Here is a 12,870-nt window from a genome sequence, read left to right as displayed (position 1 = left end):
TGGTTCGACAGTTATTTTAATTTAAAATTTCAAAAAGCAAATACAATCTCCGCATGACTCGTCATAAAGCTTTACACATAAAGTATTATCTTTAATAGTACAATAAATATAACAAAGAGTGAAGTACTCCGGCGCTAATAAAAGATCTGCCTGCGCGCGCTCTCGCTCGCTCCCGCTTCGCCCCCCATCTTCCGTCCCTCTTTACTTGTCCTTCTCGCTCTCGGCCTTCCTGCCGATTGGGACTGCTGCTCGCACTCTGTAAATACGAAAACATGGAATTAGCATCGGTTGTTTCAAACCTATATTATGGAATAAAATGCGATTTTTTTTTAATTTTCCTTAATTGCAGCTTTTTAAAAATCCAAAAACTTTTTTCATTTGTACTGTGACGTCACTTTCTCGTAGAGCAAATCTTGAAAATATGCAAGGACGCGACAACATCACGATGTCCGTGTCGCAGACATTAATGATATAGTCTGTCAAGCCGGATATGTCAGTAGCAATGTAAAGCAAACTAAAGTATGGTATCCCTAGGAAACGAACAAAAAGCAGCAATGTAAACAAAACAGGTTCCACAGATAAGATATAAATGACACGCGATTTTCGAATAATTCAAACGTAGTGTTGCCAACCCGTGATTTTTCAAATCTGCCGACTTTTTCTACTGACAAGATTTGCTTGAACGAGTATAAATGTGATGATATATGACGTATAGTCTGTCAAGCCATTTCCGTCCGTAGAAAAAAGCGGCAAATTTAAAAAATGTAGGAGCCATTGTTATAGTCCTATTGGCAAGGTGCGAAGTCGGTGGAGGGGGAAGTGGCGCTGATCGTCACAAACACAGGTAATCTTATGGAATGTCCGCCATTAGTACTAGCGGCAGCCGCTTGAACTAATTTTACTCCATAAGATTTAACGTAGAAAGTCCGCCAAAATGAGGGCAGCACCAGTCGTGCACCTAGCTAATTAAAATTTTTAAATTCATGCCATTTTCTACTGACAAAGATGTTTGACAGACTATATGTTAGATGAGGTGTATTCCTATTTGTCCCCGCCGGGCACAGATGGGAGTAGGTGTATGGGCAAAGGCCTCCCGTCTTTCGCCACTCGTCACGGCTTTGTGCATGCTCCCGCCAGTCGCCACAGAATGGGTCCAGGTCGTTTCGCCATCTCATTTCTGCCTCTGCCTCGGGTGATCTGTGGTGCCCAGTCGGTCGCTATTTTGGCCCATCTGTCCGGGTGCTCACTTCCCACTTGAGCTCAATGATATTATATAACCATAGACATGTTATACTCATACTTTAGGAGCACAAAAAATACTTCCATATTTATTTCTGTGCCTACGAAGAAATCTTTTATTTTTAGTTAATTTTCTCATTCCATCCATCTTTGTCACACTCGTTGTTAAACATAAGGTCGTCTCTTTCTCTTTCGGAGTGCGGGAGCTCGTTAGCACGTGCACATTTCTCGCTTGTCCAGCCGCGACTAAAGGCAACTTGTCCAATTTGTCACAAGGTAAGAGCTTCAATTTTGGAACGCCTATACTGCCCTCCTAAGCCAAGTAGCGCTATCTCAAAAACAAATGATTTTGAAAATGGAATTCTCAGTTATTGAAACTAAAGTATAAGTTAGCAATGAATTTTGTTTTGAGATAGCGCTTTTCGGCTTAGCAGGGCAGTATAACCTATCTTGAATCATTGCTTGAGCTCAAGTCCCATTTGTCCCCGCCTCGTGGCCTGTATGGCGGCAGTCTCGTGGGTTGGGGACAAGTGGGAACACACCACAGATGGTGATACTCACTTGGCGGAGATCTCGTTGATCTTGGCGCGCGCCAGCTCGAGGTTGGCGTCCACCTGCGCCTTGTTCATCTCGTAAGCCTTCGGCAGCGTGAACAGCGCTATCCAGCCTGCAATACAACACATACATCCATGTTAAACATTGTTTTTCTTCTGTTTTTAAGGATGTTGTTCAGCGAAAAGTATCCATCCCCAAAAAATTGTCATTAAAACGAAAATGAACTATGTCTTTCATAGAAAGTTAAAACTTAATCGGGTGGTTTTGGAGGTCAGGGGTCTAGCCAAGATGACGCCAATCGAAACTTAACACATTCATTGCTACCCAGCCAAACAAGACATCCGGGCCAGGCCACAAAAAAATCGTCATATAAAGCTGTAGTACCACGATCCCGACCTAGGAACGAAATCATAAAATACCCGATAGTCGGGTTTTCGGAACTGAATGGGTTAAATAATGTATGGAAACAGTCACGTGACTTTTCGTAGCATCTGTCATCCCGATACATTTTTTTCTTTTCGTTTGGCGTTTGTCGATGATCATAATTTTGTTCGTCAGTTTGATTGTCATCTTACATAGGCCCCCAGATCTTTTCCTTTAAAATTTAAATTATGTCCACAACTCCGTATATCTAGAAAAGGCTGATGCCTTACAAATCTTTATTCTCTATAATACATTCAGTAGGTACCGAAAACCCGACTCGGGTATTTTATGATTTCGTTCCCAGGCCGGACAACCCGATAGTCGGGATCGTGGTACTACAGCTTTATATGACGAAATTGTTGGCGCGGATGTCTTGTTAGGCTGGGTGGCAATGAATGCGTTAAGCACATTTTATAAAGATAATACTGACCCAGGATGATGAGCGTCATGCCGTTGAAGCAGGCGCCCACGTACGTGAGGCACCACATCAGCACGCCGAACTTCAGCGAGTCCACCAGGAACAGTCTGAAACGTTCAAAAGGTAATACTGACCCAGGATGATGAGCGTCATGCCGTTGAAGCAGGCGCCCACGTACGTGAGGCACCACAGCAGCACGCCGAACTTCAGCGAGTCCACCAGGAACAGTCTGAAACGTTCAAAAGGTAATACTGACCCAGGATGATGAGCGTCATGCCGTTGAAGCAGGCGCCCACGTACGTGAGGCACCACAGCAGCACGCCGAACTTCAGCGAGTCCACCAGGAACAGTCTGAAACGTTCAAAAGGTAATACTGACCCAGGATGATGAGCGTCATGCCGTTGAAGCAGGCGCCCACGTACGTGAGGCACCACAGCAGCACGCCGAACTTCAGCGAGTCCACCAGGTCCTCCACCAGGAACAGTCTGAAACGTTCAAAGGAGCACTTCATAACATATCCAATATACTATAAACGTCTCCTAAGCTAATCAGCTGATGATCGTCGTTTATCCTTCTCTATGACATAACGACAGATAGGGGCAAACGACGATCATACTGATTAAGTAAGCAGCCTTTTATGAATAACGCCATTAATGTCCAAGATGTGTAGTAATGTGCGTGGTGGAAGTAGTAGAAATATAAGCAACAACAACGCACGGCAAAGTTTAATTCTCATGGGATCACACTTCATAGCAGGGATGTTGCGAACATCCGCATCCGCGGAACTTCCGCATTATTTTCAACATCCGCATCTGCATCCGCATCCGCATAAAATCGATGCGGAGCTTATGAGCGGATGTCGAACAAGTCGGTACAGGAACGTCGTAGCGGCGGCGTAAGTGCTAGGTAATTTCGTCATTACCTATAACGAAATCGTCTAGATCCAGAAAAGTCGGCGAAGTTACTGTTTATTAAATATAACGCACCTATATTCTTGCTCAAATACTAAACGTTTCGTTTTTTATAATAAAAAAATACTAAAAATGTAATATTTGACGTTTTCTAAGCACCTAATCTTGACATCCGCGTCCGCGGATGTGAGCCTTTAAATATCCGCATCCGCGGATGTCAAAAAATCTGCATCCGCAACATCCCTGCTTCATACCTAGTACCATCGCCCACTGTTGACTGACAGTTCGTAAACCTTATTACAAAAGGCATAAGGTCCACCGATGGACAGTTAAGAGTTGTTGCTGTTCTATGTCTAGCGCAAAAAGTCAATAGCTATTCGATTTCTCGCCGCCCGTCAGACGGCTGTCTTAGACGTGTCAATGTTTTTAAAAAGAGTTACAAAAACTTTAAATCAAAGAGTTGGCTGCCAGAAATGCCAAAATCTTTTGGGTATTATCTACGACGGCAGTGAAAGCTATAGTGTGTCAAAGGTCTGTTTGATTTCAAACATGACAGAGAGAATGATACTATCTTTGTCTTAACACTAGTACTAGCACCCAAAAGAAAAGGATGAGTATAGTTTTTTTTATTCCTATTTACTGACAAGATTTGGTTGACCCAGTATAACTAAAGTAAACAGCATTTGAACAGGGCTGTCACCGCGAAAATCGAAGTTCTTTCACTGTCACTCCATAATTGGCGTAATCGCCTTCATTGGAGTAAAATAGAATTTCGGTTTTCGCAGTAGGCTCTCTGGTACCAAGTGTTTACCTGCGAAGTTCGCTGACTGCAGCATTGAGGTGCGCCGTGGCGGAAGCGGCCAGCGACTGCACGCGCTCAGCGGGCACGCTGATGTCTTTCTCCAAGAGGAATCTGGAACGAAAAACATTTATTTTCAGTCTCAGCTGTAACGGTACCAACTTCACTTGTTTGGAGCATTCCAGGAGCTAGCTTACAAACTTAAGATTATTGTTATGAGATTTTTTGAGTGCTTTGCCACAGAAAAAACTGGAATGCTATATTGCTGTCTACACAAGAGGCGTCGCGATGCGTAATACACATGAATTAATTATGTACTAAGCAGAGTCGTAAATATAACATCAACTAACGACTGGTAAATGTAACAAGAGGACCGAAATAGGTCTACGTATACACTGGAACCTCGATAAGGCGAAATCCTCGGTAACACTAAGTACTAATGTACCTACAAACAACGTTAATTAAACATAAACATGTCATGTATTTACTAGCAATGACGGCCATCATGTACTAGCAAAGACAGCCATTAATCTAGAAAACACGTACCCCATCGATCGGCTTCGACATTTTTCTACACATCTCGTCGAAAAACCGTTTAGCAACCTGACCTTTCGCCTCAGCTTTCCCGGTCGGCGACAATTTTAGACCCTCGACCGGGGTTATTTATACCTTTTTCCGATAGAGTAGCTTTCTATCTTTGGATTTCCCAAATGCCAGGTCGTCTAAAAAAGGCAATATAAGATATTTTTTTACATTCGGTCGGAATTTCACTAAATGATCATTATCAATAATTTATTCATATCCGTTATCCGTTCTAGTATACTCCTACTTTCACTGCTTATAGATTTGTAATTAATCTGTAGCTACAAGCATCTTAAGTTATACTTAACAATAGATCACTGGTCGAAGTGGCACTCCAAAGACCCAAAAGTCCCAAAACACCCCAATAATAATATACTTAACATTCTATTTCGAAAAATTGCAACAAAAGGTGAGCACTTCATGTCGTTTTGAAAGCTTAGCTAGACTGGAGAAGTATGCCACAAGATTTGCGATGCCATTTTCTGTCAAAGAACAACTAACCTACCCTCGCCCACGAACGAGTGTCTTAGTTGGTGACAACGATGACGATTATGACACGTGCCCTGGCGCTTATCGCGCTCGTTAGCTTCACCACGGTCATAGAGAAAAAATACATAGATTGCTCAATCCATACATTGCTCAACAACGAACGAGTGTCTAGTTGGTGACAACGATATGACGATTATGACGTTCCCTGGCGCTTAACGCGCGCGATAGCTTCACCACTGTCAATGCCAAGGTCTTCAGCCAAAGCTCCGAAACTCTTCACAGTCTAAGAAACTTCGTTAACAAACTTGAAACCACCCTTGTATGTTTAGTCTAACATCGCCCACGAATGAGTGTCTAGTTGGTGACAACGATGACGATTATGACGACGTACTGGCGCTTATCGCGCACGATAGCCTCGCCACGGCCAAGGCCGAGGTCTTCAGCCATAGCTACGAAACTCTCCAGAATGTCATAAACTTCGATTCTCCAATAATAATCAGTTTATAGGTACTCTATTTAATTTAAACACTAATATTTAGAGAAGGAATTTTTAGAAGCATATCCTAAAAAGTTCTCACGATCAGCCATGTGTCAACAGAATTTTTTTGTTGTGTTGTGACACTTGTGACTGCCCTTGACATACCGGCGTTCTTCTTTTTTTACCTTGGAGGATATAATCAAACGGAGATTTCTCCTTGCATGTATTTTCGCTTTAGTTACTCTATTAGGTGTTTTCTATAACATATGAAAGGCAATTCACTTAACTGGTTGCTACGTGACTATTATCTTGCTCTTTACTTATACAAGTGTATCGTAACATTGGTAACAGGAGTAATGCGAGTTTATCGTTGTTATGATTTAATACCTAGTATTTCCTTATGGAAGGAGAAACTGCATAGTAATTTTATAAATTTAATAACCATGCAGTCTAATCGACTTCAGAAATATTATATTCATTAGGTGCTTAGGTATAAATGGTACAATTATTTATGGAAAAGCTCAAATACATATATCACATAATGTAAGAGCATGTGCGCGGTAAATCAATACAAAAAATAGGTGAACAAAAGACGCGCGAAGGCTGTTCATACACAAGTGTTCGCCACTGTTCAATCCAAGACAGGTACTGATTGTCATAGAAGGAATTTCCTAGAAATTTACGACGTTAAGTAGGTATAGGTACCTAATGAAGTAAGAATGGATAGCAGGCTGGATTATTTAATTTATTTATTAACCATCTTAACCACCTGTCAAAAGTTTTAAATTAGGCAAAAGTTAAAAGACTGACAAACATCTTATCTTCTATTTTACTAAGCATTGCACACGGCCAAAACAAACTTTAAACCACACCGTAGTCAACAACTTTGTATATTTATAAAGCGAGACTTTTTCTTCCTTGTTTTACGCCTCAAAGAAAGAGATGACACATAAATATTTTGCAAGTTCCCGCTGCGGTCACCGTCACGAATAAAAGAGATGTCAGACCGAAAATGTATTACATGACATACATAATACGGTATATATGTGAATGTGTTGAGAGGTCCCTTATCGAGTTTCTTTTTCACGCTTGCGCGGCTGACGCGACTGGTTGCGCATCTCGGCTCTATCACTGTTGCATATAGGTCCCTGTATTTACATACCTACAAATAACTGGGGTTTTTGGCACGCCAATTATTTAGTTTTTGACGGAAGAATACAAATCAACAGACAGTGTAGTCCCGAAATTACACAGATAGGGGTCTGTTTATCCAGAAATCTGGTCATGGTCAAAAGAAAATAAAATGCTCAGTTTGTACGCACTTTCTATGCAATCCCTATTGACCTTCAATGTAAACAAAAAGTTTGACAGTGTATGCAGGAATATACAGAATTCTCGATATCACGCAGTTCTTACACAGTGCTACAAACATAAGCAGTGATTATGTTTCTATGCATTTATTAATTATCTACTGTAACAAATGTTTTCCAACTGTTCAGTTAGGTTACTTAAAACTTCTTGCAGGACATTCTGGAGTTCTGCTAATGTTATGAATTGTATGCAGTCAGCTTCCGAGAAAAATACTATCTCCTCATCTCCCTCTTTACGTGCTTGAAATTTCCTCTGCAATCCTAGTGCACGCTGCATGATACACTTTTTCGCTATAAGTACTTTGATAAGTAGGGGGCACTCACTTGAAGGGATGTCCCTCATTGGTTTTCTGCACGGCCTGGAGCACATTCTTGTAGATGCGGAAGGCGACGGCCGCGGACAGCGCCAGCAACGAGACGTAGGCCGCCACCGACACCACGGAGCAGCACGCCAGCGCCAGCAGGAGCGCCAGGCCCGCGCCCAGCGCGGCACCCGAGCGCGCCGCGCTACGCCAGTATATTAACGCCTCCACTGAAATACAAGAGTGAATTGTTACTATCGTACCAATATTGAAGGAAGCACCGGTTACGATACCGGTCGCTAGTGGTAGTGCCAGTCTTGCTAGTCCGCCCGCATATGTTTAGCACGGCCTGGCTATGACGCCGGTTTTTTACTGGCAGGTAAAATAACCCAAGTCTTTTAACGGCGGACTGGTGAATACAACAACTGACAACAGTGACAACTCTTGATATTTCAGAGAGATTGGCACTAGCATTGGAATCGTCTAAACAAAGCATAATGACAAGTTCAACCGAGAGAAGAACTAGCGTCAATATAATGCAAAATCAGAAGCTCTGTTGAGAATAACAAAATAATGAGGATAAGGAGGCTAAGGATGTCGTGATACTTCTCAAAATATACTATGAAAATTAATGATATAACCATTCTGATATTTCACGTTACAATGTGCGGCAAAGTTTGTGAAGTCGTCAATCAGTCCAGCACGCATTTTGCATGTTAATAAGCCCAGACTAACGTGGGTGGGTGTCGATCGAAGCAGTGAGGAAAATTTCAACTCAAAGTATAACAATGTCTCGGGTGCATCATTTTCGGATTTGCCATTTCAGGCGATGCCAAAAATTGTGCAACTTTGTTGAATACTTAATCAAGTAAATACTATCTGGCCAGTAGTTCCTGGAACTCGAACTAGAAGAAATTGATACTTTTTGTCCGATTATACCTAAATTTCAATTCTAAAGAATTTTGACAGGTCCGTCCAAGAATCCCAGTACAAACTTAGTAATAAGTAAATACAAAGTTGCGCAAAGGTAACCCGTCTACTGGGTCATCTACTGAGTAAGCTCGCGGGATGCGGTGAATAACCCCGGACCGGTCCCGTGCACACTACGGCCCATTGAGCCTGTCTCCTTCTAACTTATCAAACAAAACAACTAAATACTCGAAACCAAACGAAACAGCAAACAGGAAAAACACTATAACGGGGAAAACAAAACCGCACCTTATGGAACACTAACAACACTTATTGGCCTTATTGCACTACGAAGCACCTGGAACTACTAATACAACCGAAAAGTAAGCATAAAAAAATGAATTAAACTACATACACAAACACGTTCACTCTCAAGTGCATCTTTCACATGATAAGATAAGTATTTCGTGGCAGTTTCGGCAGAGACAGTATGTTATGATCCCGACACGTCGACAGAAAGTCCGCGGCGCTCGTCGATCCCGACAAATTTATGTTGTTGTGCTTTGTGTGAGGGTTCGGGGGATGATATGAAGGGAAATTTTAGTGATGATTATGTGGTGTAGGTACCTGGACCGCGGGGCGGGAGGTCCTCGTTTTGAGCGGCGTGGCGGGGCGACTGCTTGGAACGCACCATGGCGGCGGAGTGAGCGAGCGCACGTGTGAGCGGCCGCGCCGCGCCGCGCGCGCAGCCACGAGGGCACACGTCACCGCGCAACTACTGACACCACGACAACCCCGGCTCCGTAGCCTTATCGCGGCGCCTTTCTTTTATTTCGCTACGATACAACTCGCGGAAGAGATGCCTTTATTCATAAACGTCTGTTAAACTTGTTTCAGTTAAAATTAATTCGTGGAAAGGTTTTGTGGGACAAAACCAATTTTCACTAACGTGGGCATGATATGAAGGGGGCTCGAGAGTAGATTACGGAAAATTTCAGTCTCGTTGACTGAAATAATATTTCAATTGCTTTGAAGTATCGATAATATACCGGCGTCTGTTCGTTTAGATTATTGGAAACGGTGACTCACAGTACTAAATCGGTCTCGAATCTCGAGCCTCGGTCAACGACTTCGTTGAATTGAATTAAGTTAATGGGGCTATTCATTTTGAGATACTACATGTCTAAGTGAATGCATTAGTATCTAAAGTGGGCTGATCGAACATTTGCAAAGTAGAACTGCATACATAAATGTAAATATGTACTTATGAAAACGCCAATTGGTCTACGGGAGGCGTTGGGGTTGGGATAACAGGAATATTTTATCCACAATTAAATTTTAGTTAAATTGGATGTCTCATTTTTTTCATGGCCACCCTACACATATAAAGCATAGGTAGTGAAAAATTTACTTTCATTCCAACACGTATTTGCGTGATCGGTCCGTAAAGCCCGTGCCTATACTTCATAAACTTGACATGAGACTGACAGGGCAGGGAGTGGTAGAGGTACAAATATGAAAGTAAAAGTTTAAAGAATAGAGAAGAATAGAGAGTTACAATGGTTTCGGCAAAGAGGGAGTGAAAGGCACAGCCTCCCACATAAGTCTGAGCCGGCTATTTATTACCTCTTCCCAGCATTTACATACTGTCTCAAACTAACTTGCGATAGGTAGTGTATAGTGTACCTAACTGCATGTGACCTCGACATCCGTGAAACTCATGTGTAACCGGAGACCACGCTCATATTAGTTCGTCTGAGTCTCGTTCACTGAACACGATTGGAATCGCTTTGGGATGAAGTTGCAGTACAATATATCTCCTAGTCTGAATATTTATGCGGAATCTCTCGTGGAAAACTGCTTATTTACGTGTTCAAGCATTCCACACTCCAAATACTTATTTGCCTCGTCAATTAATTACTGCAAACAATATGACAGCAAAACCATTTGTGTGCGTGTAGGTATCTATCTAATCAAGTATCTAAGTTTATCAAGTATATCAACATATTTTCTACAGCATTAAACTAACGTTTCTCCGTTCTAATATAACTCAAATTCCATTACCAATTATAAGTCGGTAATATTTACACAAAATAAGAAAGACCACGATTTCACAGCAGAATACCTTCGCGATAATAAATGACTACGGAACCCTAAAAAGGAAACTTAATTCTTAATTCTGTAGGTTACAGTAGAGATGAAAAATTATACGTCGATTTCGAAACAGTAACGTTAATATTCGTAAAGATCGCCAATATCAGTACCTAGACAATAAACTGGCTTAATTGAGTCCGTACAGGTTAAAATTAGACCGCTTAAATTTCGGGGTATATTTACAGTTGATTTAACCATCCAAATAAAATTAAAAGCTTACTTTATAATGAGTTCAGATTCAGAATGGTGCAATGGCAATTGACGAGCAAACTTCAAGAGCAATGTCTGCGTCGTGAGCATTGCCAAAAGCAACACGCATCAGGCGTCGCGTGCGCACTGCGATTGCACGACCGATCAGCGTAGCGTAGGTATATACCCTCTCTGCGTTTTCATATCGTAGATGTCGGCGGCCGATCGTAAGATCAGGCATATCGTGAAATTCCTAGGCATATCGTGAAACGTGAAAATCTTTGACTCGTTCCCTGAGTCGACGGAGCTCCGCTACGCCATAAGTTTGTTACCCCGCCACTTTGCCCTCTCTATATGCACATCTCCCGGTTTAAGATCATTTCGGTATCATGTAAAGTCAAAATCATCACTCGCCAATTTGGCTATATCGTTTTTAGACCGAGCTCGTTGTGGGTGCAACCGGGATTAATTCTAAGATGAGAGGTTCCTCATAACATAAATCGCGATCCCTACGTGATCTTATAGAATCGAATTAAGGAATTAAGGTCCCAGTAAGCCCAAAACCCGAAATAAATCGAGCTGTCCAATTTGGACCCTTGTTCTTTCGCCCTTAATTAGAGGCAAGAAAATAGAGACACCATTCAGTCAAAGTTACAAATGTTACAATAGACCAACTATGCGCAGCTGTCTGCGCATAGTTGCATAGTCGCTACAGTATGTATGTAGCTACTGTTAGCTACATACATACTGTATATGCGTTCCCACCACCACAAAACATTTTGCCTTCAATACTCCTCGGCGTCGTAATTTCGTCCTTGTAGCCTGCGTTTTAAGGTATGGTTTGAGAACTACGTGACAATTTAATAATGAGAATAATTGTCTCATTAATTTAGGTTTAAACAGACCTAACGGATCTTTGGAAAACAATAGCAGGTTGTGCTTTTGTCTGGTCCAGACGCCATTGAAACTAGGATTCGTTTCGTTCTGATTATTGTCCAGTTACCGGTGGTGTTTGTTTCTTGGTGTAAATAAGTACAATACGAATTTAAATAAGCAGAAACTTCACAAGCGGTTTTAGACTTTACATCGACAACCGACATCCTAACGCCTTAAAACAGATATTTTATCAGTATCACTCCCTACAAAAAACCCGGGCAAGTGCGAGTCGGACTCGCGCACGGAGGGTTCCGCACCATCAACAAAAAATAGAGCAAGCAAAAAAACGGTCAGCACCCATCCAAGTACTGACCCCGCCCGACGTTGCTTAACTTCGGTCAAAAATCACGTTTGTTGTATGGGAGCCCCACTTAAATCTTTATTTTGTTCTGTTTTTAGTATTTGTTGTTATAGCGGCAACAGAAATACATCATCTGTGAAAATTTCAATTGTCTAGCTATCACGGTTCGTGAGATATAGCCTGGTGACAGACGGATGGAGGGACGGACGGACGGACGGACGGACAGCGGAGTCTTAGTAATAGGGTCCCGTTTTTACCCTTTGGGTACGGAACCCTAAAAAAACTGATAGCAAAAATTTCAGATTGTTAAAAATAGAATTAAAGATATGAAACAAATTAAAAATGGAAAAATTCAGTCTTGGGTCGGTGGGGGTTCAACTGTTCAAGTCCCGATTTTCTAGTTCCTTAACTTTCTAAGCTTAATAGCATCGTTCAGCTTGATACAAAATTAATTAGAAATCTGTAATAGGTACTGCAGCACACTATTATAAAAGTGTTTACCTATTAATGATAAACTTAAAGAAAGAACCACCAAGCCACTGATAGTGCTATCTAATATTAATATTACATTTCCATTTCAAAACAAAAACATGTAGGTACTCGGGGTAAAATGGTTTTCGTCTAAAGAAAGCCTTGCTCCTCAAAAACCAACTTTAATCAACATTTATCTATCATATCATCTATCACGACTAAATCAACAGCGAAGAACTAAACATTCGGAAACCTTAATTCAAAGCGATCGAGGTCTACTAATCGTCTGTTAATTGTATCTGTTGATACAGACGTGAGGTAGATACATTTACGCAGTGCGGAGA

The 12,870-nt window shown here is 41.7% G+C and overlaps 1 protein-coding gene across 6 annotated transcripts in view; it reads right to left on the bottom strand.

The window, feature by feature from the left end:
* Positions 1 to 12,870, bottom strand: part of LOC134651540 (reticulon-1-A) — a 29,626-nt gene continuing 16,756 nt past the window's right edge. For 2 of the 6 annotated variants that reach the window (XR_010097120.1, XR_010097123.1), the window contains 5 exons: positions 7,589 to 7,796; positions 4,358 to 4,459; positions 2,770 to 3,120; positions 1,801 to 1,906; positions 1 to 256 (listed from right to left, as the gene is read on the bottom strand). Coding sequence is in view for 3 of the 6 variants with exons in the window: in XM_063506661.1 (XP_063362731.1) it covers positions 202 to 256; positions 1,801 to 1,906; positions 3,014 to 3,120; positions 4,358 to 4,459; positions 7,589 to 7,796; positions 9,103 to 9,169 (645 nt within the window). In the remaining 3 variants the exon portion in view is untranslated. Of the gene's footprint in view, positions 257 to 1,800; positions 1,907 to 2,647; positions 2,748 to 2,769; positions 3,121 to 4,357; positions 4,460 to 7,588; positions 7,797 to 9,102; positions 9,264 to 12,870 lie in introns of those variants that run through there. The other 4 variants (XM_063506654.1, XM_063506668.1, XM_063506661.1 and 1 more) reach the window with 3 other exon arrangements.

This window comes from Cydia amplana, chromosome 1 (assembly GCF_948474715.1).
Source record: "Cydia amplana chromosome 1, ilCydAmpl1.1, whole genome shotgun sequence".
Taxonomy (NCBI): Eukaryota; Metazoa; Arthropoda; class Insecta; order Lepidoptera; family Tortricidae; genus Cydia; species Cydia amplana.
Note: the sequence above shows the minus strand (reverse complement) of the source record. Positions and strands in the feature narration are given on the sequence as shown.